The sequence below is a fragment of the Cotesia typhae genome, unplaced genomic scaffold, assembly GCF_013202065.1.
Source record: "Cotesia typhae breed Kobodo isofemale line unplaced genomic scaffold, CoteBio_Ctyphae contig_65, whole genome shotgun sequence".
NCBI lineage: Eukaryota > Metazoa > Arthropoda > Insecta > Hymenoptera > Braconidae > Cotesia > Cotesia typhae.
This window is the reverse complement of record NW_027423762.1, coordinates 111,602-125,743: the sequence shown is the minus strand read 5'-3', so window position 1 is coordinate 125,743 and position 14,142 is coordinate 111,602. Positions and strand designations below refer to the sequence as shown.

The 14,142-nt window shown below is 29.4% G+C and overlaps 2 protein-coding genes across 3 annotated transcripts in view; both read left to right on the top strand.

The window, feature by feature from the left end:
- The first annotated feature begins 1,412 nt into the window (after positions 1-1,412).
- The window catches only part of LOC141532520 (fibroblast growth factor receptor 4-like), a 72,741-nt gene continuing 60,011 nt past the window's right edge, over positions 1,413-14,142 (top strand). Inside the window, exon 1 of one of the 2 annotated variants that reach the window (XM_074250893.1) lies at positions 1,413-1,522. In XM_074250893.1, coding sequence (XP_074106994.1) covers positions 1,465-1,522 — 58 coding nt within the window. In that variant the 5' untranslated portion in view covers positions 1,413-1,464. Of the gene's footprint in view, positions 1,523-6,931; positions 7,871-14,142 lie in introns of those variants that run through there. The other variant, XM_074250894.1, reaches the window with a different exon arrangement.
- Positions 11,068-12,680, top strand: LOC141532569 (uncharacterized). Its single transcript, XM_074250969.1, has 4 exons — positions 11,068-11,318; positions 11,495-12,079; positions 12,267-12,549; positions 12,620-12,680. The coding sequence occupies exons 1-3, from the start codon at positions 11,135-11,137 to the stop codon at positions 12,530-12,532; spliced, it is 1,035 nt and encodes a 344-aa protein (XP_074107070.1). The 5' UTR covers positions 11,068-11,134; the 3' UTR covers positions 12,533-12,549; positions 12,620-12,680.

Sequence of the window (14,142 nt, the reverse complement as noted above, 5' to 3'; positions counted from 1 at the left end):
ACTGTATCACTTTATATATTTATTCTCGTTGATTTTTTTCTTGAAGATTTGTATATTTTTTTTTTGATTGTTCCCAGAAAAGAAATTTTGATTTTTGAGTTGATGGTGAGTTAATACTTTCGGAGATGAAGATCGATGTTGAATTTTATACACAAAAAAAAATTTTGCGCCAGTCCTCTTCGGAGTGTGTTCGAATCCGTCGCTGCCACCAATTTATTATATTAATTTAGTTGTTACGTCCTCGTAACCGCGCGGTTTGAGAAGAACCGGCCCTAAATAATATAAAGGGGTCTGGAGAATTAGGATGAGACGACCTCCAGTGTCGTCAGTAGGTGGACTCGAGTTTCCTCCGAAATAAACTGATTTAATTTAAAATTAATAGTCTCCGATTTATTTAATTAGTGATGCGATACAATTTAATTATCAGGAGGGAAACCGTCGTGCAGTGTAATGTTTATCGGTTTCTAGAGCAGTACTTAGTAGCTTAATGATATTATGAAAAAGGCCCCGAGTTCCCGATGCAACTCGCTTTTATAGACTCCCCAAGGGACGCGCCCTTGTAGGAGTAGGGTTGCTTATCAGGTTCTCGAAAATATAGAATGTTCTAGACTTTGGAGTTCATGCTTCCTGCGTCATCAGGGTGAGCTGGCTCATCGGCTGATGCCACTCCAGAGTCTAGTCCACGTAATTGTTTGTTGTTGACTTAGGACATTCTTTTCGTGAAACTTTCTGATGTTGCCGCGTACTGTACTCTAGTTTCCCTTTACATTTTATTATACATTTGTGTTATCATTAAACGTTCCTTGTTGGAATGTTAATGGTAACTTAAAAACAACTTAAGCTTAAGCTTATTTGTTCTACTGCTTGTTGAATCATTCTAGTTTTTCCATTAACATTCTTCGAAAGAAAATGTTAATGTGAACTTAAAAATAATCTGTTTATTCAGGTGTTGGCTGAGTTTTACTTATCATTTTCTTAGTATTTAATGTTTAACGTTTGGAATTCTTTACTTATTATTTAACATTATATTTATGAAAAAATGAATATTTATGAAATTATTGTACAATTGTTAGAGTTTAAATTAGCGCGCGTATTCGCTATCAGAGACATCTGCGAATGCAGGTGGGGACGTAACAAGTGTGTAAAATTATTCTCGAGCGAGTTTAGTTAGTAAAAGAAAATAATTTTGAAAGAAATTAAAATAAAATATAAATATTTAGAATCTGGCTGACCAAATGGATAGAAAATAAAAGAATAATGATTGAAATTTAAAATAATTCCAAATGAAACAACAAAATTATTCGACGGAAAATAAAAACTCAGAAATTTTTGTCGATTGTTGAGCTTGTGCGGGCCTAGATAGAAGGCAACGGTGGGAAAAACTTCTCCGTTGTACTCGGGTTCAAAAATCCGTTAACTTCCGTCCGAAAAACTTATTAAAATTTTTTTTCACGGGGAATTACTATGCGGATGACTATTCCACCAGAAATACCACTCTACCTGGAGTTCGACCGAGACCCATGTAAGTACCGTATACCTACCACCCCAGAGTGTATTAAGAAATCAGCTCATGTCATGTAGACCGCGATTTTTGACTGAACTGAGAATACCGTCGTATAAGTGTGAAGGAGTGTACTATTGTATTGATTGTATTGTTTATTATTAACTGTTGTAAATTATTGGTCAGGCCGATAGAGAGATTTCTTTGTTTATTTTCTTATTTAAAACTAAATAGTTGTTTATGTGTATGTTTTGTCGTTTCGACGCGATCCCCGTTTAAGATCCTGGATTTCCTGGACTCCGGTGAGCGAATTTGAGCAGGGGATTGATAAATATTAGAAATAAAATTCAGTTGGATACGTGGTATGTTACAATGCATTTTAAAAAAAGATATAAAAGTTTATAAAGGTGTTATAATTTTTCACAATACAAATTTTTCAAGAAAAATCAAATGAATGTCTAACGAAATGAATTCGTTAACTATTTTTCATCATATCTGCACCGAAACTTTAAACTTTCTGCCCTGTTTTGCGGAAAGAAAGTGTGACTTTTACCATTAACCTTCCCACAAAAACAATGGCACAAAATTTGAACTTTTGGTTATTAATATGATGAAAAAATTTTTTACTCATAATTTACTGGTTTATGAATTCTAAAATTATTTATAAACAAATTCGGATTCACAAATACTTTTAGGTAGATTTCTTTAGAAATCTATCTATTGTGGCCGGTCTCATGTCGTAATTTTAAGAAAATTTTGTCATAACATGTTTATTTTCATCGAATAATGTCGAAAAATGGCATTGGCTCAAAAGTTTATATATGTATACACGGAAAAAAGTAAACTGTAATAAATAATAGTCGATTTATAATAAGTAATGATCAACTGCTAAAAAATTAGCATTTTAAACAGTAAAATCGTGATTTTAATAATCACTATGTAATATTTATCATTTAAATGCTACTCAAATATTGTAAAATTACTTTACATTATTTATTATTCAAATGCTACAATTTATTCTTTACATGCAAGAAATACTATTTTAAACAGTAATATTCGCTATGTGAATGTCGAAAATGTGAATGTTAAAGTATAATAATTAAGAATTTTGACTTTAATATTCATCATTTCGTAACTAAAAATGATTGCATGATATGTAAAAAGTATAAAATATCGTTACTAAATTTCTAACATAAGCAACGTCAATATTTACAAAGTAAAATGGTAAATTTTAAACGCAACATTAAAAAGGAAACTATAACTATTGATTTGCTTAGGCTGGTAAAATATATATATTTTAAAAGTAAAATTTTTACTGTTTCAAATGTTAAATTATCTCAGAGTGAGACCCCCTTCTCCTCATTTGAGTTCCCCTTCTTTTCATACGATGGACTATATATTGAAACGGTAACTTTTACTTTTTGAAACTGTAATTTTTTTGGGATGAGAGAGTCGTTATTTACAATAGTGACAGCTACTAATCAATTATTTTCGATATTAAATTATAAATTGTGGCTTTTACACTCTCTACATTAACTTCTGTAATATTTATATTTTTGCCACCCCCATGTCCGCTGTACTGTTTGAAACTATAAAAATTAACGGAATCAGAGTGAATTTTACAGTTTACATTTTTCTGTGTGAAGATCTTAATATCTTATGAAATTTCTAAATCAATGAAAAAATTTCATATATATGTATATATATATATATATATATATATATATATATATATATATATATATATATATATATATATATATATATATATATATATATACTAGCTGTTACCCGCCCGCTCCGCTGGACACTTTATAGAATTGTATTTTTAGATCTAGACTTGAAATTCAATTGGAGTATTATTTTGACTTGCACAGGTTCCACATTCCATCAAATTGGCTTGTATCTTTTATCCATGTGATTATTCTAGCTAATGTTCATTGTAACTTTCTTTGTGCAATCACTCTAACATTCTCGTGGCTTTCTTCCAAAAATGAATAGTAATTGACATAATAATTACCTAGCTTAAAGTGCAACGAATTTTAAAATGTCTTCCGTAACATCGAGTTTTCATGAAAAATTATCAGTACACGTTTTTTATGAATTCTCTTAAAATAAGTAAACAAATTTATTTTCCACATCTCAAGTGTTTAGAAAATGCATTCATTTTAATCTGTTACATTCCTGCGATCTCGTAATAAGAACAATTCATCGGTTATATGATCAGCAAAAATAAAATGTATGTAAAATTCTTAGTCCGTTGACTGAATAACTTCATGTAAAGTTAAATTTTGGAAACCTTACAATGAGTTTTTTGCCGCTGCCAAAGAGACGATTATTGTAAGAAAATATAATTATTCAGAAAGAAAAATATTTGAATCCGTTGACTTTTTGGAGGACATCCCTGTAATTTCCTGTCTCTCTTAAGATTCTATCGAAATCAATATCTATAGGAACTGCATTTAAAGAATATGAATTGTTTGACAATTTTCACTCCCGCATTTCTATATGGGGGAGGAATTCCGTAAGATCCTATTCGAGATGATTTCTACCTTATAAATAATAGGTTCGAACAAAATTCCAAGTACAATAGATACTATTTTTTTGCAACCCGGGATAAAAAGATTTTGCCTAATTATATATGGTTATATATAATATAACTTATATAAAATTAGACCTGAAAATTGGCCAGGTCTAATTATATATAATCACATATAAGTTATATATAATTTTATATACTGATTTAAAAACAATAATAATGAAAAAATAAAATAAAATATAACTTAGCTCTTCATCTGCAATTATTAATAAAAAAATTCAGATCTTATACTTATGTTAAAATCACTAAAGAAAATAAAATCAATAATCATTGATAAATTTATAATTTACATTTGATTAGATATAATTATGTACATAGCTTTACGTTTGATTATATATATATATATATATATATATATATATATATATATATATATATATATATATATATATATATATATATATATATATGGTCCTATATAAATTAGATCTGATTAGATATAATCATATATAGATTTATATATAATCGCATGTATGAACCTAGATAACTCAGGTCTGATCAGATCTAATTATATATAGATTTATATATAATCATATATAGCCCTAGATGACTCAGGTCTAATCAGATCTAATTATATATAGATTTATATATAATCATATATAATTCTTTATATTTAATATATAATCATATATAAATATATATGATTAGGCAAAATCATTTTTTCCCGGGAAATGAGAGATTTTCATTGTTGACGCCCCCGCAATCCCTTATGGGGTTAGAATTATAATATCTGTAGTTTTAAAATGTGAATTTTTTTTAATTAACGCCCCCGCGACCCTTCTTGGGGGTGGGATTTCGTAAAATCCGTTCTTAGCTGACCTCTACTCAGTGGAAAAATATTCCTACCAAATTTCAAGTCTTTAACTCTAATAGTTCCAGAGATATCGTGATGAGTGATTATATACGTTGAAATCTCTTGTATATATATAATTTTTAACGCCCCCGCTATACACTTCGGAGATTTAACACATAAAAAAGTTAGCCTATCCATTAAGTCAATGTATCCTTTACATGGATGCAACATTTCAATTCAATCGGATGTATAGTTTAATAGTTTTAAGGGGACAACCGAAAAAAACTCTATAGATTTATATATTAGTATAGATATGTGTGTGTGTGATATAACGCGCCATGTCAGCAAAATTGCGCCTACAGTTCTCAACCGATCTATATGAAATTTTGTGGGCTCATTCTGTGGATCAATACCAATATCTAGTTCGAAGATGAGCAAAATCGGCCGGTTAGTTTACCAATTGTGGGTGTTTGAAAAATTTTTTCATTAAAAAAAAATGTTGAATTTCGTACATTTTATGAAAATAGTTTTACAGATGTAACATCATCTAATTACTAATTAAATAATCATCTAATCATCTAATTAAACTTCATCTAATTACCTTCAATTTAAACTATCATTTGTCTGGTTTTGATGATTTTTTAAATTAATTCCGTGATTTTGAAAATTTGAAAAAATCTTACATTTACGTTCTTCGGCCTTTTTTCTTCATATAATTTTTAAGCCATCAAGCTTGAATCTATCAAATTTATGTTAAAATTCACATAATTATCTTCAATTTGAGCTATTTTTCGTCGCCTCTTGATACTTTTTTCAATTTATTTCGCAGTTGGGAAAATTAAAAAAAATCAAGAATAAATTGATTTTTAGCTTTTATCATCAGATGACCATCATCTGTTGCAAATTCTATTTTTTGGGTAGACGTCTTTAAATATCAATTTGTTGTAGTCGGTCTCATATCGTTATTTGCAAAAATATGAAAAGATAGTATATTACACATCGAGGGAAGTAAAGTAAGAAATGTCTCAGATCACATGTTTGTCGGCCGAGGCGAAGTCGAGATTACATTACATGTAATCTAAGACATTTCTTACTTTACTTCCCTAGATGTGTAATATACTATTACGACATTATTGCTTTGTAATAACGTGTTTTTTTTAATATTTAAACAAGAAATCTATCTATCCTTGTCGGGTGTAGCCGAATGGCGCCTTTTTTTTTCTAAAACTATAAAAAAATCCTTTTACAGTCGAAATGGAAAATTTCTCAGAGCTACCAATGACTTGTAAAATCAATGAAACAAAATAAAACAAAGCAATAGTAAAATTTAATGAAGCAAATAAATGAAGAGATAGGTAATTGTTGGTCTGAAAAAAACAAATAGATATGAAAAAAATTGAAGCTCATTTGATGAACTTTCAGATATATTTTAGCGAAATTTGATCAAATCGATAAATGACTAAATTCTGATTAAATGTAATAGTTAGATTTTTATCTATGAGATCTAATGAAAAATAAATCGGTTTATAATCAAATTTTTGGTAATGATTAGAAAATGGTTATTCTATTGAAATGTTTATGTTCTTTAAGTCATAACAGAGAAGTGGGTATGATTTAGGGATCTGAAGAATTTTCTTTGAGAAATACTATGAAAAATAAAAAACAGAATTTATTATTAAAAATTAAATTTAAGAAAGTAAGATAAAAATGGCGATTTTTTTAACTTTTAAAGACTCGTCTTTATAATCTTCAGTGCTTTACAAAGTTTAAAATTTTTTGTGAGAGTAATTATTCAAATATTTTAGGATTCTGAAACTTTCAGAAAATTCGAAGAACCTTTCCAAAAACAAATTCATCTAAAAGTTAATGGATTACTCATATATGTACATGTACTGCATTCTATCTGTATAATAATAACTTAATCACTTGCGTGGGGGTAATTGCGCGCTCAATTCCGAGTAGCGCTCGCGCAATGTAGTTATTTTACTACTCTTGTTGAAGGGAGAGTGCTGCGTTTGAGGTAAGCACGTCTCGTTCTTTGAGCTCTTACCTGCGGTGTTCGTTAATCGAATTCACGACATTTTGCATTTTCAAGGGAAAACCAATTTTAAAAGTTTTTATATCTCAATTTAAGTTTGATAACTTAGCTGATATTTATAGTTCTAATACTCGCAATACCTTGCAAATACAAGACTTTACTCTAGGGTTATGCAGAAAACGTATTGACTTCTGAACAATATAATATTATAACGTTGTGTACATAGTTATTGTTGATAAGATGTAAATATGTGTTGATAAAATACGTAAGAATTATTAATTTCTATCAAAATAAGATTATTTCTTTTGATGAATATTTATGAATTTCGATTAAGTTTTAAATTTGAAATTAGTACATAATCATAGTCTCAGACATTGAGTGAAATGTTGTGTGTACACAGTGCGTAATAAATCATCATCGAGTACATTATTATAGTCATACATCTAAGTTACTTTGTGTTATTTAAATAAGAAAACTAAGGATATTATCAAAAAAATTGACATAAAATTAAGAGTACATATTAAATTGTTAATGGTCTTGTAAACGTTATATGCATTGTTTATTCAAATTTTACTTTCAAAGTAATTCAGTTTTTTTATACGACTATGCTTTGTTACTGAAACAAATAGTCACGTTTACAGTTAAATTAATATCAGCCGATGAATAGCATAATTTTAGAAATAATAACATGAATTAAAAAAAGAAAATAAATTTAGTGTAAAAAATTTATGTATCTAGAAAAAAATTAAATTCTTTTGATAATAGAAATAATGAGGTAGTAGAAAGAATAATACGGTTTTACATAAAAGATCGTTTTAATATAATAACTAGGCTCCGAACAATTTTTCTGAGACAAGATGTAAATATGTGATACATTTTGGAAAAATCAAGAAATGTCTACTTTCATTACACTGTTTGTCTACTTTATCATTTACTTTGGTTAGTAAGCAATTATAATCATATTTATAATTGGCCAATTCTTATTGTTATTGTATATATACTTTAAAATGTTTTGATTAAAGTGATTATGATTAACTTTTTAGTGAAAGAATATATTTTTTAATTTTTTAAATGAAAATATTTTTGTTATAATTTATGTAAAAGTAAATCAGCTTTTCGACTTATAGCTTGATAAAGTGTTGCCGACATTTTGATATTCCACTTTGATACAACATTGTTTTTTTTTTTTTTTTTTTTTTTTTTTTTTAAGATATGTAAACAATATATTATTTAATTATGTTGAGATAAAGAACTCAAGACTTCGATATTGACTTTTGAGTTGAATATGGTTGTCATATTTCTATTCATTCTTTGCTTCGTGTAATTCTGTAGTGTTTATTATCGCGTGATGTAACAATACAAAAAAAAAAAACAATGAAAAAATCGTTTGTCAAAAAGAAATTAAGTTAAATGCTAATTCTGAGTAGATTCCATGGAAATCTAACTATTGCATTCGTACTAATGATGGAACTATTAGAAATTTTTTTATTTTCCAAATTAATTTTTTTTTCCTTTTTTTTTTTTCAAAACTAAGCTCAAAACTTCTGTTCCTAGTTCCGCGAAAAACTTCACAAAAAAATTTTTTTAAGTTTCCGCTAAGAAAATCAGGAAGTTATTGTTTCGACTCTGTTTTGAAAAAATCGAGTTTTCATCAGATCTCGATGTTTTAAGGTCACAGAAAGCTTCCCTGACTACCCCCCCTCCCCGATGTTGTCACTATGTCTGTATGTATGTATGTGTGTGTATGCGTGTATATGTGCATGTGTATGTGTGTGTGTGTTTGTGTGTAAATCGCTTATAACTATACATCGGAACTTACCAAACGGCGTTCCAAAGGGTTCCATCAAGCTTAGATTTCCTGTGAATTTGAACCGATTCGGATCAATAGATTTCCAGAAATCTCAAAAAAACTATGAAAAAAAATTAGGAAAACGGTTGACCCTGAAGGCCATCCCTGCAACTTCCCTCTAATTCCATACCTAGGCGTTTAAAATTGCACTTATAACGTTTTTGAGTTCTTCAAGCTTAAAAGTTTGATGAAAGTTTGATAAAACACGATTTTTTCCACTTTCAAACCGCAATAACTTATGAATGAATGAACCAACTTTCACGCGGTTGGCGGCATTCAAAGCAGTAGAACAAAATACATTAAAATCATACTTAATCTGAGCATTATGCTCAAAATTGGAGGGTAACCGGGTCAAAAAACTTGAAATTCGAATTCAGTGGGTCAATATTTCTTTCGGTAGGTAGGACCGGTCCAAAGTACATACCATGTACGAATGTACGAATGTATGTATGTATGTATGTATGTATGTATGAATGTATGTATGTATGTATGTATGTATGTATGTATGTATGAATGTATGTATGTATGTATGTATGTATGTATGTATGTATGTATGTATGTATGTATGTATGTATGTATGTATGTATGTATGTATGTATGTATGTATGTATGTTTTTTCGAAGGGAGGAAATACTTTTACGTATTCAACAAGCTTAGGTGTTTCACTTGGATATGTCGAACTCGAACATTGACTAGTAACATGTCAATGCTAATATCGATTAAAACCTTCCCTTCGTTTCTCTTGCCTCTGATCCTCATGGAAACCGCCGTTAGGCATTACTTCATGAGGGGAGGATCTAGTTATTGCTCTTCCTTCTGATGGCTAAGGTGTTATCTTCCTTCCTTCTATCTTCTATCATTAACTCTTCTTCTTTCGATGGACCGCAAGTCCGTGAGGACTTCTGTTGCAAACGTGTTGGTAGCGTTCCAGGCAGCTTCTGATGACAACATTGCTTCCACTAGTGAATCTGGTTGTATTCTCTGGTTCAGGGTTCTCTCCAACTCTTCACGCTGTGCATCGAAACGAGGACATACAAAGAAGACGTGCTCTGCGTCTTCTGCGACATCTGAGCAGGACGGGCACTAGGGTGATTCAAAAAAAAAGAATATTTTTTTTTTCGTTTGGTACTCTGAAAAATAGGTTCCTAGACACCTCTAAGAAAGCCTCTCCAAGCATGAGTTCTTAATTGTAACGGGAAGGTCCTCCTTCTTACAGTTTTCTATTTTTTCTTATTATCAGATAGAAAAATTTATATCTCGCTTCCAACTACTTGAAAAAATATCTTGTTCCTTAGATTTTGTAGGAAATTGAATGCTCTACAAAGAAGGTCTCTTACGATTTTTTCGTAAACCCAACCGTTTAAAAGATATTAACGGTTAAAGTTTGATTATTTTTGGGAAAATTTTTTATTTCTTATGAATTTTATAACTCAATGAAAAAAATCATTATGAATGATGAAACTCATAGTTTTGTAGGAAATTTACTGCTCTATAAAAATGGTCTCTTATGATTTTTCGATCAAGTTGAGCGTTTACGAGATATTCATCGTCAAACATCAATGCATATCAATTTTTCTAGTTTTTGATCAATAATTCGAAAAATTTCAATTTATTCTGTGAGTTTCAAGGAAATTTAGACAAATTTGAGTTTTTATTATAAAAGCAACTCCTATAGATGTTTTCTGTTCAAAAATTCATTTGAAAGTTTTTATTCTAATAATATTTTTTTAATTTTATCTTTAATAATTTAAAATCTTAATCGCGTTGTCATTTATTATTATGAAATTTGTTCAGTGCGTATTTTTAAATTGTTTTTCACAAAATATACATAAAATTTTCGTTAGAGGGGATTTTTGTTTTGAATTCCATTTCTTCTTCTGTTTGTCTTCTGAAACTAACGCCATCTATGTTTTTACTCTCAACTATCTTCAGTATCTACCCATTTCATACCGTATTTTCAGTGTTCCTAAAACTGATCATCTTGAATACGTAATAAAATAATTCATTTTAAATAAGTCTTATAATCATCACATAAATTTATTTATCATCAATTAACCTACAATGAATAAAGAAATACGTTTTATCGGAATACCTCTACAAAGAATTTCGGAACGTAAGTTACCAAAAGTGAAAGAGGTTATGCGTGTGTTTTTCTACCAACTTAAAATTTTAAAGTATTCAATCAAACAAAGTGCTAAAAATTCAGTTGACCAAGTTATTGAACTGTGGAGAAAAAATCAGATTCCAACTAGTGGAGCTCCTAATGCAGTCAAAAATTTCTTCGCTATCACAGTCAATAGTTAAAATTACAAAAAAATTTCGATAAAAAGAATTCAGCGCAAAACCAAAAGGAAATGAAATTTCAGACTGATCTTGAACAATTATTCGACATTGTGAGCGAAAAATCCTTAAAAGTGCTTGATGATAATATTAGAAAGTTGTATTTGGATCAAAAATTCGGTACCCATAAAGAGATTCTTTCTAATAATGTACCTGTATCAAACTTAACCACAACTATGATGGGAATAGATGAGAGTAGTAAGTATCTGAGATATTTAATTATTATAAAGTCAGGTAGTAGTGTAACTTTTCATAGATGACTAGATGACATTTGACTAGACAATTTTTGGAGTCCTTTCTTAATTATTTGTCATCAAAATGAATAAATTCTATACATTTTCTTCGTTTAATTTATAAAACAGATCTTATTCCAGACTTAGATCAACCGTCTACCAGTCATGCGATTGTTCCAAGTGAAAAATCAGAGTCGTTCTCTACGTATACATTAAGTGGAGTTACAAATTTTGGATCTGATTCAGAGTATGAACCTCCAATTCCGACAAAACGAGCAAAACTTGATGTCTTAACTCCTGAAGTCATTTTTGGACTCGACCGAGCTAATGTCAGCAGTAGAAATGCGATGTTTATTATTGCTCCGGTTTTACTAGCAGTAGGTATTAAAATTGAAGATACAACGCTCAGTTATAGTTCAATTCAACGAGCTCGTATGCTTCAAAGAGAAGACATTGCTAAAGGACTTAATGACAACTTTAAGACACACGATAAATACGTTGTGCATTGGGACGGAAAAATGCTGAATGACCTTGTTGGATCAAAATCTGTGGAACGGCTACCAGTTATTTTAACTGCATTTGGTACCGAACAATTACTTGGGGTTCCAAAAATGAATTCTGGGACGGCAGACAATCAAACATCAGCCATTTTATCGACATTGAGTGAATGGGGTATTACTAATTATGTTAAGGCGATGTGTTTTGACACGACGGCAGTTAATACAGGTAACTTATCAATGATAATTTAATCTAAAAAATATTTAATTATTAACGTTCTAGTTTAATTTTTATTGCTTACTGAATTTCACTTTTGAAATTATTGAGAATTATTTACTCATTTGGATTTTAAATATAATCTACAATTTGTTGAAAATATTAAATTTAACGATAGTTATCTATTTTCTTTATACAGGAATTTATAACGGTACATGTAAGGCAATTGAAAAGACTTTGGGAAGAGAGTTAATGTGGTTACCATGTCGTCACCACATTTTTGAGATCATATTGAGAAGTGCATTTGAAGTATATTGGCCTGTGTCATCTGGGCCAAACGTACCAATGTTCGGAAGATTTAAAAAATCATGGGATGAAATAAATAAAACTAATTATAAATCTGGAATTGAAGATACTGTTGTTGCTGATATCATTTTGGATAAAAAAATGAAATATCTAGTTTAATTGCACAATCCTTACAGGTATGATTTAACTGCGATTTTAAGAAAAAAATTTTCTTGTTTCTGACAAATTTTTAATTGTTTTTGATAGTTACTACAACCCCGAGATGACTATAAAGAATTGTTGGAATTGTCGTTGATTTTCCTTGGAGAAATGCCTCAAGAAGAAATTTTTTCAAACGTCCTGGTGCAATTCATCATGCTAGGTGGTTGGCGAAGGCAATTTACAGTTTAAAAATGTTTCTATTCAGAAATGAATTTAAACTTTCTAATAAAGAATTGGACGGTCTTCGGCAAATTTGTATATTTATAGTTACACTGTATTTAAAAGCTTGGTTTTCATCAACTTCTGCAACAACTGCTGCTAATCATGACTTGCAGTTTTTGAAAAATTTATTCGAGTACAAAAATATCAATTCATTGATTTCTTCAGCAACTTGTGAAAAAATGATTTTGCATTTATGGTATTTAAGTGATGAACTTGCCATTTTATCATTATTTGACGATACCGTTTCATTGGAAGTAAAAAAATATTGTTGGAGCTGTTAATACTCGTAACGGTACAGATTCTAAAGCTAAAAATTTATAATTGATAAAAACGATTTGAATTCATTAACGCAAAAAGTCTGAGTGACTTTGTTTCTAAAAAGTCTTTAAATCTCTTTAAAATCTTTGATTTACCATATGACTTCCTTGATAAAGATATTGAATCGTGGCCTACTAATGACAGTTACATTGAAAATAAAGAATACTTTAACCAATTGAAAGTTGTTAATGATTCAGCAGAACGAGCTGTTGCATTAGTTAGTGAGTATAATCAATGCTTGACAAAAATGAAGAGCAATTCCAATACTTATTGCAAATTATCAAAGAACATCGAAAAAACTACCCAAACTGCAATAGAGGAAATTATTTACAGTAAAAGTGTACCGTTATGTTGAAAATATTGAAAATTATATGGCAGTTGATAATTAAATAAATAAATTCTTCGATAAAAAAGTGAAACACATGTGAAACACACTAAATTGAATTATATATTTAAAAAAATGCACTAATTTTTTGTTTTAATGTAATCAAACATGTCCAAGACTAAAAAAACTAATTAAAAAATAGTTCATAACATATTTCTATTCATACAAACTCAAATTTGTCTAAATTTCCTTGAAACTCACAGAATAAATTGAAATTTTTCGAATTATTGATCAAAAACTAGAAAAATTGATATGCATTGATGTTTGACGATGAATATCTCGTAAACGCTCAACTTGATCGAAAAATCATAAGAGACCATTTTTATAGAGCAGTAAATTTCCTACAAAACTATGAGTTTCATCATTCATAATGATTTTTTTTCATTGAGTTATAAAATTCATAAGAAATAAAAAATTTTCCCAAAAATAATCAAACTTTAACCGTTAATATCTTTTAAACGGTTGGGTTTACGAAAAAATCGTAAGAGACCTTCTTTGTAGAGCATTCAATTTCCTACAAAATCTAAGGAACAAGATATTTTTTCAAGTAGTTGGAAGCGAGATATAAATTTTTCTATCTGATAATAAGAAAAAATAGAAAACTGTAAGAAGGAGGACCTTCCCGTTACAATTAAGAACTCAT